General features: G+C 35.7%; 1 protein-coding gene across 27 annotated transcripts in view; it reads left to right on the top strand.

Moving 5' to 3' along the window:
- Window positions 1-14,796, top strand: part of Eif4g3 (eukaryotic translation initiation factor 4 gamma 3) — a 318,850-nt gene that overhangs the window by 166,308 nt on the left and 137,746 nt on the right. For 17 of the 27 annotated variants that reach the window (XM_063235683.1, XM_063235682.1, XM_063235686.1 and 14 more), the window contains 4 exons: window positions 6,747-6,767; window positions 7,765-7,944; window positions 8,473-8,587; window positions 12,807-12,904. In XM_063235683.1, the coding sequence (XP_063091753.1) occupies window positions 6,747-6,767; window positions 7,765-7,944; window positions 8,473-8,587; window positions 12,807-12,904 (414 nt within the window). Of the gene's footprint in view, window positions 1-340; window positions 364-6,746; window positions 6,768-7,764; window positions 7,945-8,472; window positions 8,588-12,806; window positions 12,905-14,796 lie in introns of those variants that run through there. The other 10 variants (XM_063235687.1, XM_063235679.1, XM_063235678.1 and 7 more) reach the window with 2 other exon arrangements.

Genomic DNA, 14,796 nt, shown 5'->3' with positions numbered 1-14,796 from the left:
GCAGAGGTAGTGAAGAAAAATGAATCGTGTAGTGAGCAAAACCAGGATTCAGGTTCAAGTGTACTACAAATTATCCTTGAACCTCAGCTTTCTTATGTCTAAAATTGTAAAATATGCTCACAAATGATACAATATTGAGAAGAGATACTAACAGCCAGTTACGGATTAAAAACTGGTGGTCAACCTAACACCAGCTGAATTGAATCAGCATGGTGCTGAATGCAGATGGCCCACCTGAGGAAAGTTGCCAGCATAAAACAGAGGTGGAGAGGAAGAGCAGAGCGTTGTGGGTTCTCCTAAGTGGTGGTGTTTGGAGGCATTGGTTCTCCTGGAGGAGCTTGGCATGCTGGCTGTCCTGATAAGGTCCTGAGCTTGACACTTTATTTCTAAGAATGGCTGCGATTCACTTTGGGTGAGCTTTGGTCTTTGAGCATCGCTTCCTGGCTCCAGAGAGAAAGATGTGTGCTGTTTAATCTCCAGAAGTTTGTTACGCTGGCTTCATGAAACATAGTTGGGTATTCTTATCGTCAGAGGCGCTGGGGACCTTACTGTCACTGAGGATGGCTGTGGTACTTTTCAGGGAGCCCTGTTCCTTATTTTGAATGTTGCTTGGTTCCATTGTAGAGCCCTCAACCCACTGGCACAGATCCTTTATCCTGCTGGCATAGACTTTCTAGGTTCTACCACTGACCTTTCGGACTTTTGCAGCTCAGATTGGTAAAATAGACTTCCATGAGTCACTGTCGTGGATGTTAGGTCTCCAGTTGGACTCATGGGAGGCATTTTTGTGGGGCTCTAGGTCTTCAACTGGACTCATGCAGGACATTGTTGTGGGATTGAGGCCCTCAGCTGGATTTTCTAGTATGTGAATAGATTTCTTGCACTTTCTTGTATTTAACTCTGGGTGATCATTATAGATAATACTATAAATTCTGTGTCCTGTACGTAATTATTCTCCTTGCAATCCTTAACTATAATACAGCCTCTATTTTCCATAAGTATTAGAGGGTTTAAAGTACCTAGCATGTCACACTCCCTGCCACATAATAGATTCTTAGTAGGTAGCAGTTTTCTTTAGCAGTGAGATAACATGCCTTTTTTGTTTTCCCAGGCCATTTTTAGCTATGTGAACTGTTACACAAGATTGTTCACTTCCTAGATTCTTTATTATAGTCTTAACAAAAAAAACCTTGATACTGGGGCTGGGGATTTAGCTCAGCGGCATAAGCACCTGCCTTGCAAGCAGGCGGTCATGAGTTCGATCTCCGATACCAATAAAAAGATAAAAAAAAAAACCTTGATACTGACAGAATTTTTAAGACATTTTTTCCATCCATTGAACATAACCCTCTGAGGCAGCACCGTGATGTGAAACTTTCTGTGAGGATGGCAGTGTTCTAAATCTGTACTGTTCACTACTGTAGCTTCCACTCACATGTGGTTGTTGAGCCTGAATTGTGGGGTAGTGCAGATGAAGACTTAAATTTTTAATTTAAGTCATCAGATATGGCTGGTGGGTACTGCATTAGACCACTCAGTTCTAGGCTTACACTTTTTGATTCTTAGTAACACCTAAATATTAAAAAACACCTATATATTAAAAAAACTTTGGAAAGGGATAACCAGCTTTATAAATTGTTATGAATCAGATATATTGGGCTGATAATTTAGGTAATACCCCATTATGTGGACTCTTCACTGCTTCTCCTTTGTCACTTGTCAGAGAATCATAACACTTTCATTGGAAAGTTCTTCAGAGTAAAGATAGAAAAAATTCTTAACTGAAGATTTTACTATCTTTTTAGCAGGCTGAAATATACATTGCTTAAAGCTTGGGATTGCTGAAAGCATACTTCTTATATTATGTCTTTGAAAATTAATAAGTACTTGAGTTTTTCCATAGAGGAAGAATAAATATGAATCAATAGGCCTTTCTAGTTGTTAAAAATGAATAGGTGGTTTTCAGAATAATTTTTTTTGTTGTAATTTGTTAGAGATGTGTTTTCTCTTTTGATGCTTTCAGTGAGCAAAGTCAAGAAAAACGATACATTATAATTAGTAGCATCTTGGTCAGGAAGCTTTGGGTAATGGCATGTATTACTGCATCTTTAGAAGGTTTTTCCAACAGGAAACATTTTCCTTTGGCTTCTGGAGTGTTTTTGGGAGGTAGGCAACCACAAATATTCTGAGTTGTTTGTGCTTTAAGTGTATCCTGGCTTTTTGGATCTGCCTAGATACCACCTAAATGAGTGATGTCACCTTAGTCTGCCATTCTCCCAACATATTTATAAACCATTAACAAAAGACTTCAAACATATTGACCTAAAATTAAAAGGTGATTCTTAGGTTGTGCATTCTTCTCTAACCCCGTTTAACATTTTAATTAGTGACTTGAACAACTGACATACCTCTCAAATGTTCTGATGGTCATGTAGTTTAATATTTCATAATATAATATATAATAAATATATATTATATTATAATATAATTATAATAAAAAATCTGAATTGATAGGTTGAATTCGCTAGAAATAGTTTTAAAGCGGGGCTGGAGGTTTAGCTCAGCGGCATAAGCGCCTGCCTTGCAAGCAGGTGGTCGTGAGTTCGATCCCTGGTACCGATAAAAATGAAAAAGACCAAAAAAAAAAAAAAAATAGTTTTAAAGGAACAATAGAGGATTCCTGTGTGATTTCTAAAACCATGCTATAAGTACATGCAGAAATGAAATACATGACTTAATGCCAAATTACATATAAAGAATATTTTAAGGTTTTTAATGTTTATAATTCAGCACCAGTTAGTAATAAAATGTGATTGACAAAACAGTTCCTGTGATTAATTTCATTAGTGAATCATAATTGGCAGTAATAAAATTGACAAATTTCCCTTACTTTTAGAAACTCTTTTACCTTCCTTGTCCTTTTCTCTTAATCTCTCTCTCTCCTTCCCTCCTTTTATCTTTTTCACTTTCTTTCTCTTGCGTATCACTAGGGATTCAGCTGAGGACCTTGCACATGCTAGACAAGGGAAGGAAAGAATTAACTTGGAACAAAAAAGAGACAATATGTAAAAGTTCACAGTGATAGCAATCTTCAGATAATTTAAGAGACCTCTTAATGGCAAATGATAGGACTTCACTGTTGTTTTAGGGATAGACGGGAAATGAGTACATAAATGGTACAGAGAGAAAAGTTGGTGCCAATAGAAAGACCTCTGCATGTCAAAACGCCATTTAGCTATGACGCAGAGCTGTGTCTTTAATTGCCAAATTTCACAACCAACCACAGGGTCATGATGTAGAAGACATTTAAACTTTAGATAGATATACTAAATAGACTATGCTGCCCTACCAACCATGACTATTTGACTCTTTTTTTTTTTTTTTTTTTTTTCGTCTTTTTCCTTTTTACCGGTACCAGGGATCGAACTCATGACTGCCTGCTTGCAAGGCAGGCGCTTATGCCGCTGAGCTAAATCCCCAGCCCCTATTTGACTCTTTTTTAAAAAAGTTATTTGACTCTTAAATTGATTCTTTATCATGTAGCTAAGAGGAAAAAGGATTTTAGGTCTTTTGGGAAAACGTACTTACACATTTCTTTTAATTGTGTTTTATGCCCTACATACCCATCTGAGAATTTGAACTTTTTGTACCATTATTAAATTGAATTTTTCATTTGCCATTGAAAGCTTAGGAAGGAGTACAAAAAGAAGAACATCTCTTTATTTCTTTGCATTTCCAGCCATTGCAGCTTTTCTAGACATACAAAAGTGTGTGTGTGTGTGTGTGTGTGTGTGTGTGTGTGAGAGAGAGAGAGAGAGAGAGAGAGAGAGAGAGATGTTATAGGAGGAAAAAAATAAAGCGTCAGATACCCTATTATTATAAAAATGTTAATGTAGTAAAATTGAGCAAAAGTAGGTTATAAAATGGTATATCAAAGATGTGAAATTCCTATGAATAATTTTGAGTTACTTTGAAGGGTCAGTAACTTAGTCTTGATGGTAGAAGAAATACTTTCTTGAATCATAAACGGAATTTTGTTAAGTAACCGATGAAATCAGGAGTCAGTGACAATTGAGGGAATATTTGAATAAAAGTTCTGACCTATCACATCAGTCTTTAGAGTCTTTTAAAACACAGTGAGTGTTTTAAAAAGTTAGGACAGTAAAAGGCATTACTATTTATGTCTCTCAAAATATTCCCCCTTTAGACACACTCTTCCCATCATTCTTGCCACTTTCTGAAGCAGTTCTGGAAGCCCTCTTTCTTGAGTATCTTTTTACAAGATGTGATAAAAGGTATAGTGATGCCTGCCATCCAATTTAATGACAAGTTCTTAAAAATATTACAGTGTATTCTTGTCCACCTTATTTATCAGCCATGACAGTCTGTGACTTCTGAGCTTTTCCCCAAAGTCAAAATGACCATAAAAGTTAAACATTTTAAATCAGTTCAGTTAACAACAGTGCAACTAAAGACATGAAAGAAGACTTCCAGAATTGCTTCAGAAACTGGCAAGAATGATGCAGTAAGTGTTCAGTGGTGGCGAGCATGTTTTAAAGAGAATTAATGGCAGTGTGCCTTTCCCCATCTTTTAGGGTGACATTCCCTTTCATGAAACATGTAGTGTGTATGTAGAGGCCTGCACATGTAGTTTAGTGGCAGAGCACTCACCTGTTAGCTCATTGAAGGCCCTGGGTCTTACTCCCAGTACCAGTAGAAGCAAAAAGTGTAGACTTAGAATCTGACTAAAGTTAAAGTACAGACAGGAGACCTTCAGCAACTTTTCTCCCTTATCTGCCTCTCAATTTCCACATATATCTAGTAGGATATCAATAATAGTACTTCCCTTACAGGTTTACTCTGAGAATGAGCTTATATTAAAAATGCTTAGCTCATTATGTGTCACAAATCTGCTAATTTTAAAAAATTCTTGGAGTGTTGCCTCATAGCTAGTAAATGCTGTGTAAAGTTTCATGATTGTTACTTAATGTGGCTGTATAAATACTTTTCTACTTAGCCTGAAAGCTGCAATCTTGCCATACATATATATCTCAATAATAATTTTGTGTTTTATTGGCTTAGCTATACATTAATTTTGGGAGTATCCTTAGAAAGTTTTTGCTTTGAAATCACTGAAGGCAATAGTCTTATTCAGAAATCTTCTTTAATAAGATATAACTTTGATTATTCTGGGTAAGCTGGTTAAGAATCCATCAGAATACTTGGAATATAGTGATTAAGTATCATCCTCACATATAAGGTATTAAAATTGTGGAAAACATTGCTTATATCTTATTTTCTTGCTCTATATAAGTGAATGGGTTCATTTCTTCTCTTCTCCTTTTGCCACTCCTGTACATCTTGTCTCTTCTGATAATGTGAGTGCTTTGACAGTTTGATCATAACATAACCAAAATAGGTTATCACTTTTTATATGTGACATAGTTGGCTTGGTTGCCTTGCAGAGTTGATGGAAAATAATCTTTATTCACTGTGCTTGATATCTAATAAAGTCCTATAACTTTAATAAATAAGTGAGTCTTCTCCTTGAGGTCTTTAGCATTTTTGTGCCTCCTGGTTTATTAATCATGTTATAAAAATGCTATAAACATACATTTATAAATATAAGAGATTGTGCCATGTAACTAAGAGAAACACAGTCTAGTGATGGTGGTGGTACTATTTCATTGTTTCTGTTTATGACCATCAAAAATTTTGTGTCTGTCAGAGTTATCTCAATGGGGATAACTATGGGGCTGTTTCTATAGTTTTGGCCCATGCTGTGTTCCTATATATCAACTTTGCCTCTTGTGCTGTTTTCATCTACATTAGCCCTTCTGTGTGGTATCCCCTCATTGGAGTCCCTCATTTACTGCATTCTCTTGCTATATCTTTCTGTCTATTGCTTTTCTGTTGCTTAGATTTTTAGGGGGTTTTCTTTGCTGTGTGGTATGAAGGCTGAATGATCATGAATCTTGGCACTAGATCCCAGTTCCCTCTTCAGCTTGAGATACAGGTTACTTATACATCTGGTATATCTTAATGCTTAAGAGTAGGACAGAACAAGATCTAAGTGTACCCAAAGATCAAAACTTGACTTTATTGGAACCAGTAGCAATACTCATGTCTAGAATTGTGAAACATTTCAGACGTTGGAGCTGAATTGATCATGTTTTAAGATTGTTAAAACTTTTAGACCTGTATCTGACCTCTTACATACCCAATTAATTGCATAGAGCAAGTTTCTATCATGAAGAACATGATACATAATGAAAAGTATAATTATGCTTTGTTTTGCAAACTCCTAAATAATAAGTGACATTTTCATTAACTTTTTTCTTTATGGAGATGGAACATAGATTGTAGAGATGCTGAGTAATTCCAGATCACATAATCAGCATCCATGAGAACCACAAATAGGCATCAGTACTCCCAGCTGTACTACTGCTACCAAATAGACATTTGCTTTTAAGCTATTATAACTTGTGGCTACCATAGGAAGATTTTTTTTAATGGTCACTGAATTTATGTTTAGTTGTATGTGTTTGGAACTTTAATTCCACATGTGCTTGAATTCTCACAAGTAGAGAATTGTCATTCTGATTTTCTAGTCTTCTTTCTTCTGTTACTAAATATAAAGGTATTTTGTGAGCTGCATGCTATGCCCTATCTCTTCCTACTGATCTGTAAGCTTTTCCATTGGCTTTCTTTCTGTTTCCTGCTGCTTTCTTGCTTCATAATTGAAGGGAGGATTCAGACCCATCCAGGTAACAAACTACTGGTTCTGCATGGTCTCTTTATTACTCTGTCCTCTTATATTATTACAATGAGATGAGATGGATTTTGATCCTGAATAAATATACTTTCATATTGGAAATATGCTATTGGTATGTTGTTTCAAGGCTTTGCATTGAGGGCCATAAATGAGTAGGGATACTAGTTTCCATTTGAGAGATTTTGAGCTCTGCTTATTCGAGACAATTCTTAGGCCTGTCTAGAATTTACTTTTCCTGAAAATTGTGCTAGAAAGGAAGACTAGAGTTGGTTTAGGATAGGGTTGTACAACATTTTTGAAAAAGAAACCTTAGTCTAGCACATACCAACTCTACAGGTGGTTTTTATTTAGCCTGATGGACTGGGATAAATTTTTGGTTGTTTTGCAGGATTTGGGGAGTAGCTCAGTGATAGAATAGTTGTCTAGCGTGCATGAGGCCCTGGGTTCAGTCCCTGTCACTAGGAAAGAAAGAAAGGAAAAACAAAGGGAGGAGTCAGACCAAGAGGAATGAAGGAATTTTTATGTTCAGATAGATTTCTTATTTTTTTACACATTTTATGAATGATTTGAGTAGTAGTTTTTTCAGTGTCTAATTTTAATTTTTAATGAGTTGATAATGAGCCACTACTTCTTTATAAAAGAGTTCATGCAGCAGAACAACTTTTAAAGAAAACATTATGTACTGCATTTGTTATGTTTAGTGTATATTTTAAATTAATAATTATGATGTAGGACTTGAATTTTAAAATAACTGAGGCTTAAAAGTTGAGAGCACCCTACTGTTTTTAGATGTGTGGATACATCGATGAGAACTTGACGTAGTGTATGGCATATTTTATGTTCTAAACCATTAGTCAACTTACTGTCTTTTCATGTATATTTGTAATTCAGATTGATTTTATTTTTATTAGTGGAAAAAAGGAGAACACTAACCACAGTAAAACGTATATATTCCTCTTTGTTAAAAAATATTCTTTCTCCTCTTCTAGTTTTTCCAGAGGCCTCAGATACAGCCTCCTAGAGCCACCATCCCTAACAGCAGTCCATCTATTCGTCCTGGTGCACAGACTCCCACGGCCGTGTATCAGGCAAATCAGCACATCATGATGGTTAACCATCTGCCCATGCCGTACCCAGTGCCCCAGGGTCCTCAGTACTGTATACCACAGGTAAGGTATCTCTCAGGCTTGGATGGTTCAACAGTCCTGTGGGAGTTAATTTAGATTCTCATTAGAGGGAACATGGAAATTGGGTGATGGCAGTGGTTTTTGGTAATGTTTGAACTTTTAAAATTGTTTATAAGTGTAGTTATTTTATCATTTCCCATAAAACTGTAAGATATTTATATATTCCCTTGCTAAAATATTTCTACCTCTTATGCACAGCCAACTGCTCCAAAGTGGACTCAGTAATTATGCTATTCCTGTGATGCCATTTAATGTGATTGAAAGCTACCTACCTGAAATAATTTTTATAGTGTTCTGATAACTGCTTTTGCTGATTTATTATATCACTTTACGTACATCACACTTTTCTCTTCATCCTTAATTGCAACTGCATGACAAGTGTTTTGATTTTTAACCAGCCATATCCATATTTCCCTTAAATAATCTCTGTCACACAGAGTATTTTATTTATTTATTTATAAGAATCTACCTTTGTATTATGTATAAATGTCTGTACTTTCTTTTTTCTAGTACCGTCATAGTGGTCCTCCTTATGTTGGGCCTCCACAACAGTATCCAGTTCAACCACCAGGACCAAGTCCTTTTTATCCTGGACCAGGACCAGGGGACTTCCCCAGTGCATATGGTAAGTAGGAAAAGTCAGGTACTTTTTGCTAGTTTGTTTTGTTTGGTGGGATAGTTAAGCATTGAAGCTTAATGATTGGAAGGATTTTTAAAAAATAAAACCTTGAAATAGCTGTCTTAAAAACTGCATTTTTAGAGGGTGACTTACAAGGAAAGAGTATTACAAGAATAAATTTAGCTCATGACACCTTCTGAAAGAGTTGATGTTCTACTGGAAAGAGCCCATATGTCCTGACATCTGCTGCCAACTTATTATTACCTAGAATTTTATTGGCCTTTCATGATGATATAAATACACTTTATCTCCCTTCTTTGATTTTTGTTTTCTCTAATCATCTACCTTTACCTTGTATCTGAGAACTTTGCATTGGTCAGCCTTCCACTGGTGTGAAAAAATAGTCATAATTTAAAGGAAGAGAAGCTTAGTGTTTCAGAGGGCTCTGTCCATGCATGGTTGGCAAACTCAAAGCAGAAACATCATGGTGGAAGAGCTTGGTCAAGGAAAGCTGCCCACATAATGGCAGGCAGAAGCAGAGTACAAGGCCAGTGTGCCAGCTAGAGGTTTAACCTTCAAATGCACTCCCCCAGCAACCTCCAGCTGGGTCCCACTTCCTAACACTACATTCAGCTGTGACTGTCTGGGGATTAATCCAGTGATGAGTATAGCACCCCCATGATCCAGTCTCCTTTTCAGGAGACTCTTATTCCATTCAAATTGATAATAAAGTACTGTCACAGTTTTGATAATGCCACTCTTTTCCATTGAAATGTAATATTCATAAAAGCAGAGATTTTAGTTTGTATTTTTACTTCTGTATATTCAGAATAGTGATTGGCAAGCTTTTGGATTGTCTACAATGACAGTGTAACTAAAAGAATCTGTGATTTCTATACTCCAAAAAATTTTTTGAGCAAAGATCTTTCTCTTAATTTTTATTTTTTTATTGGTACATATTTGTAGTACATAATGATTACATTTCTTGTAGGGAGTTGGTATATGTACAGGACACATATTAATTATTTTTCATTATCCTCCCATCTCTTTTGCAAAAGAGATCCTTTTCCCTGTTTCCTATTGTCTATCTTTTATTTTGTCCTTTATTTATATTTTGAGTTTCTCAGAATAGAAGAGAAACCATGGGATACTTAAGTTTCTGTGTCTGTTTAATTTTGCTTAACATTATGCTTTGAAGATGCATAAAACTGTGGTAAGGTCTGTGTCTCGGAGGGATTTGGGGAATAGTGGAGATGAATTGCAGTGTGCGCTTTTCTCTTAGATCATGGAAGTGAGTGGTCTCTAGTCTTTTTGGCACCAGGCACCTGTTGTGTGTTCTTCTGTGAACAGCATGAGGGTGATGATTTCAGGGTGATTCACAGGAGCACACAAACATCCCTCAAATGAGTCACAGTAGGGTTCTGCTCCTCTGAGGTTTTAATGCTGCCTCTGACCTAAGAGGCTAATTAAGGTAATGAGAGCCATGAGGAGTGGCTATAAAAACTGATAAAGCTTTGCTTGTTTGCCTGTCTGTCTCTTGTTTGTTATGCTACCTGGTCCCTAACAGGACTTGTCCATGCTGTTGGGGTCCCCTTATATAAACTAACTTCTAACCTAGAAAATGACATTATTGAAATTATTACTATAAATCTGTGCAAGGCTGCTTTATTTCTCCTTATACTGTTGCACTGTGCATAGAAACCATAGATGCATGTACTAGTAGGGCAATGATTTGTAGATATGAACATAAAATATTATAACATTTTGGCTACCTGTATTTTCATTACATATAGATAATTTTTATTCATTTTTATTAAAAAGCAGTATGTTGATATACAGTTACATAGCTCAGGTATTACTGATGTCTATACCCTTTGACAGAGTTTTTAATTCAGTGAATTCTTTAGTTGTCCAGTAGCCAGTGAGTGGGATTTTATCATCCAAATTAAAACACTGTTTCTTTAACATTAGAAAATGATCTTAAAAATAAGTTTATTTCAGTATGAAAGCAACCAAGTTAATGATAAAAGTTAAGCTAGAGAGAATCCATAAAATTGAAACAGCCAATTTCTCTTTCTTCCCATACTCTAAAGAAATAACATTTAATAGTGTCATATTTTTCTATGATCTCAAATGGGCATATAACTGTTTATAAAATTCTAAACCTTTTTATCTTTAATCTCACAGTATAGTGACACATATGTTTCAGTTTTTAACCTCTAGGGTTTTTTTTGGTACCAGGAATTGAATTTATGACCTTGTGCTTGCCAGGCAGGTACTGTGCCAGCCCTTTCCATTTGCTGTAAAAGCTACATTGTATTCCATTTTTAAAAAGGGAATCATTGGATTATCTGATTTTCTGTTGATATGAGTTTAATGTGCTTTATCATAATGAAAAGTTCTGTCCAGTAGTTTGCTTTTTTTTTTTAAAGTTTCATCAATTATTGGTCTATCACCTATAAAATTTTGAAGCATTCTGTCCTCGTCCTACTATTCAATTGCTATAAACGTTTTCCTTCCTCTTCTTAGAATCCCTCCTTTTACCTTTCTTCTCTCAGTCTTACTTTTCCTCTCTTATTTCATCTGTCCTAACTTGGTTGCAGGTTAAGAAGTAGATGTGGAGATAGGGTCATACTTTGTTCTCATGCAGGAGTATTCTTCTGGAGCAGAAGACCATCTCCTGGCAGAGTCAAGTAAAGCAGCCCAAGACTTCACTCTCATTCTTGGCCCTCTGGAGTTTGTGAAATGCGTAGTTTCTCCCCAGCGTTATTTTGTTCTTCATTTTTAGCTTTATAGTTCAGTCTAGTTTACTACCATTTTTATTCCCAAAACTAGTATAATTCTTAAATAATTCTTGAATATTATTATCTTCATTGCAGTTCTATAACTGTGATGATGGAATTCTACTGATAAAGTATACACTTTAATATTTCTATACTACGAAGAAATTGACTGTCAATTCCATTTGATTAATGTGTTTCTATTTTCTCCTACCAGTGTTTTAAAAATATTATTATGCCTATTAATAGAAGAATACCTGAGGGAAACTATCCTCACTGACTTTCTCTTTCTCTTTCATTTTTACTACTCAGTATGCCTGAAAGAGGCTACATCTCCCACCTTACCCAACTACTTTTGTCAAACTCACTTTGATAATTTGATAAATCTTAGCTGACCTCTCAGCACCGTATGACATATTAAGTACTTCCTCTGTCTTGAACAGTTTTCTTCACTTCATCAATTCCCTTGGTCTTCTTGCTATCTGTTTTGCTACATTTTATTCCTTTCTGTGACTTCTAAAAGGATTTCTTTCTTGAGCTTCTTTTCTACCTGTACTTATTTACTGAGTTATACAGTTTCAAGATTTAGATGCTGTTCATATTCTGCCAGTTTGAAAATGGAAAACTCTAGCCCTAGCTATTCTGTGACTCCAGTTCTGTGCCTCTTCCTGTTGGGGCTTGAACTTTGTTCTTGGGGGGGAAGAGATGCTAGGCAAGCACACTACTTCTGAGATACCTCTCAGAAGCTTTGACTTTGGTTAGTCTGATTCAGATTGCTGTACTTGGGGAATAGAAATAAAAATAGATTATAGATAAAGCAAAAATGCAGGGTTTAAGAATGGCAGAAAAATACAGTTTGGAACTTGAAACTTGGTATCTGAAGTTTGTCTCTAGGATGCTTTTTCTGTTTTTCGTTTTTCCCTAACTCCAGAATATTTATCAAGCCTTAACAGCGATTGACCATAAGAAAGAATTGTTAGAATCCTTATCCCAGGATAATCAGAAATATTCTCCCTCCTGCCTGAAACCAAAGCCCTGTACAGACAGACTTAAATAAATAAGTTCCTGTTCGAGAATTACTGGGCAGGTGTTGGGCCCCCAGAATAAGAGTTTTAAAAGTAGCCCTATAGAACACTTTGTATCTTCAAAAGATCTGTGATTTCAATCTGCAAGAATTATGTAAGGTGTTCACATATTGAATGTTTATGAATCTTCAAGACTTTACATATTTTGGAAATGATTTCTTGACCAATTTAGTAGCTAGTAGGGAACTTGTGGAAGAAGATAAAAAGAAGCTGAAGATGTTTTTTTTTTGTTTTGTTTTGGTTTTTTTTTTTTGCTTTTGTTTTTACTTTTTTGAAAGGATTATCTAGATACATGTTACATTGATAGTCCTGTAATGTTTGACAAATTACTAAACACTTTCATTTTTTCTAATTCTTCAGGAACACCTTTTTACTCAAGTCAGCCAGTGTATCAGTCCGCACCTATCATAGTGCCTACACAGCAACAGCCCCCTCCAGCCAAGAGAGAAAAAAAAACTGTAAGAGATCTTTATTTTTCTTATTTTAAATTGGAAACTCTACTCACTTATCAAATACGTTTATCCAGTTCTTATTTATCTCTGTTTATAATTGACTCTGCCATTTTTTTTTTAATTGTTCCCTCTCACCCCTTATCTTGACTCAGAAGATTTTCATGGTCATATAACAAGAAACTGTACTTAATATCCACTTTGACTATTCACCGGACTGGGTTTGCTACATGACAACATACATGGCAGCTTTCGAATTAGGGTTTACAGTAGTGTGAATTTCAGTTCAGTTCTCACAACCTGACTCTCCTTTACCACCAGACCTAAATCTACTTCTAATCAAGTGTGAATTGACAGAAAAAATGTAGCACAAGAGTAAAGGAGCCAGAGTATTAGAGACAACAAAAGAAAAGAAGTTTTTTTGAAGATATAAAAGGGAAGTCAGAAGTGGCCTGGTGGCACGTACCCGTAATCCCAGCGCTTGGGACCCTGAGACAGGATCACAAATTGTCGGCTGGCCTGGGTTACAAAGCAGAGTCCTTTCCCCAAAACAAAATAACCAGAAAGCAGACTTTATAAATGTATTCTGATTGTTTTTATTAAATTATAGGGCTTTTCCTCTGACCAAGAAATGTAAGCCCAAGAGATCTAATGGTATGCACATTAGGATGAAACTCAGAATGCAGAACAGTTTGCACAGGAGTGGCTTGCTGTCACTTTCCATCCGGCACCCAAAATGGGTGAGGTTAAAATAAGAGACTCATTCACACAGATGAGTTAGATGGGAGTGGTATTATCACAATACTCCTAAATACTCTACTAAAAATCAGTGATACTCCGTACTTTATTAATTAGAAAATTCTTTTTGCCCATGTCATAATTAATAGGACATGCTAGAGTATCATGACCCTATAGACAACAAAGTCTGCTTTAGAAATATTGAATCAGCATTGTAGGACTTGACCACTTTTTATAATGCAGAAAAATGAATAAAAGTGACAATGAAAATGGAAGACAGTAATGATAGATATTACTGAAAGAGAAATTAGAATAAATGAATCAAAGCAGTGTTTAAAATGATGGCAGAAATAAATTTCCATACCTGAGAAAATAGCTGAGACAGAAATTCTTATTGAAGAACTGCTTCTTTGTAAGCTTCCAATTGAGATGGCTTCATTAGCGAGTTCTCTGAAATTCTCAAGAAGCCAAAGCCACCCTAAGTAAGATGTGTAGATAATGATAACGGGTAACTCGTGACTCAACACTGTCTCAGCATGGAATACCTAGATGCAGAGGCTGTGATCTTTAGTCTAGCACCATCCCCACTGATGTATAACAAGTGACATTGACCTCATTTTCTGGGAAATCATACACAGATAGCCTTCAAAACAAGACTGTATGCACTGTTTGTATCTTTCATTTGTTCACTTAGCAATTCATTGTGATTACCATTCCATATCAGGACCTGTAGATCTGCCTCATTGTTTTTACTGGCTGTTTGGTTTTTAATAGTAAAGAAATAGGAGAAATTTTAAACTGTTTTGTTCTTGACTGACCTTTATACTATTTTTCTGTCTTTGGTGGAAAAAAAAATGATACTCTATTGAGCATCCCTACATAAATACTTGTATATAAATTTATTTGCAAGATATACATTTCTGTTCCTAAATCCTAATATATGTGCATTGCTTATTTTGTAAGAAAACCACGTGGAGCTTTAAAACGTCATTCTACATAGTAATTTCCATGTTTTAAAACTTTTATGAATCTCATTTAAATGCTGTATATAAAATCACTTTATCAGTCTTAATAAGTACAAACTTTTTTGCCTTTTGTACTTAAGTTTGAGCCTATGATGTCCCTGTTTTACTTGTTATTCTAATTATCTCACATCAGGGCCT

The sequence above is a fragment of the Cavia porcellus genome, unplaced genomic scaffold (assembly GCF_034190915.1).
Source record: "Cavia porcellus strain 051 isolate PalLab524CR breed Dunkin Hartley unplaced genomic scaffold, mCavPor4.1 scaffold_25, whole genome shotgun sequence".
NCBI lineage: Eukaryota > Metazoa > Chordata > Mammalia > Rodentia > Caviidae > Cavia > Cavia porcellus.
Note: the sequence above shows the minus strand (reverse complement) of the source record. Positions and strands in the feature narration are given on the sequence as shown.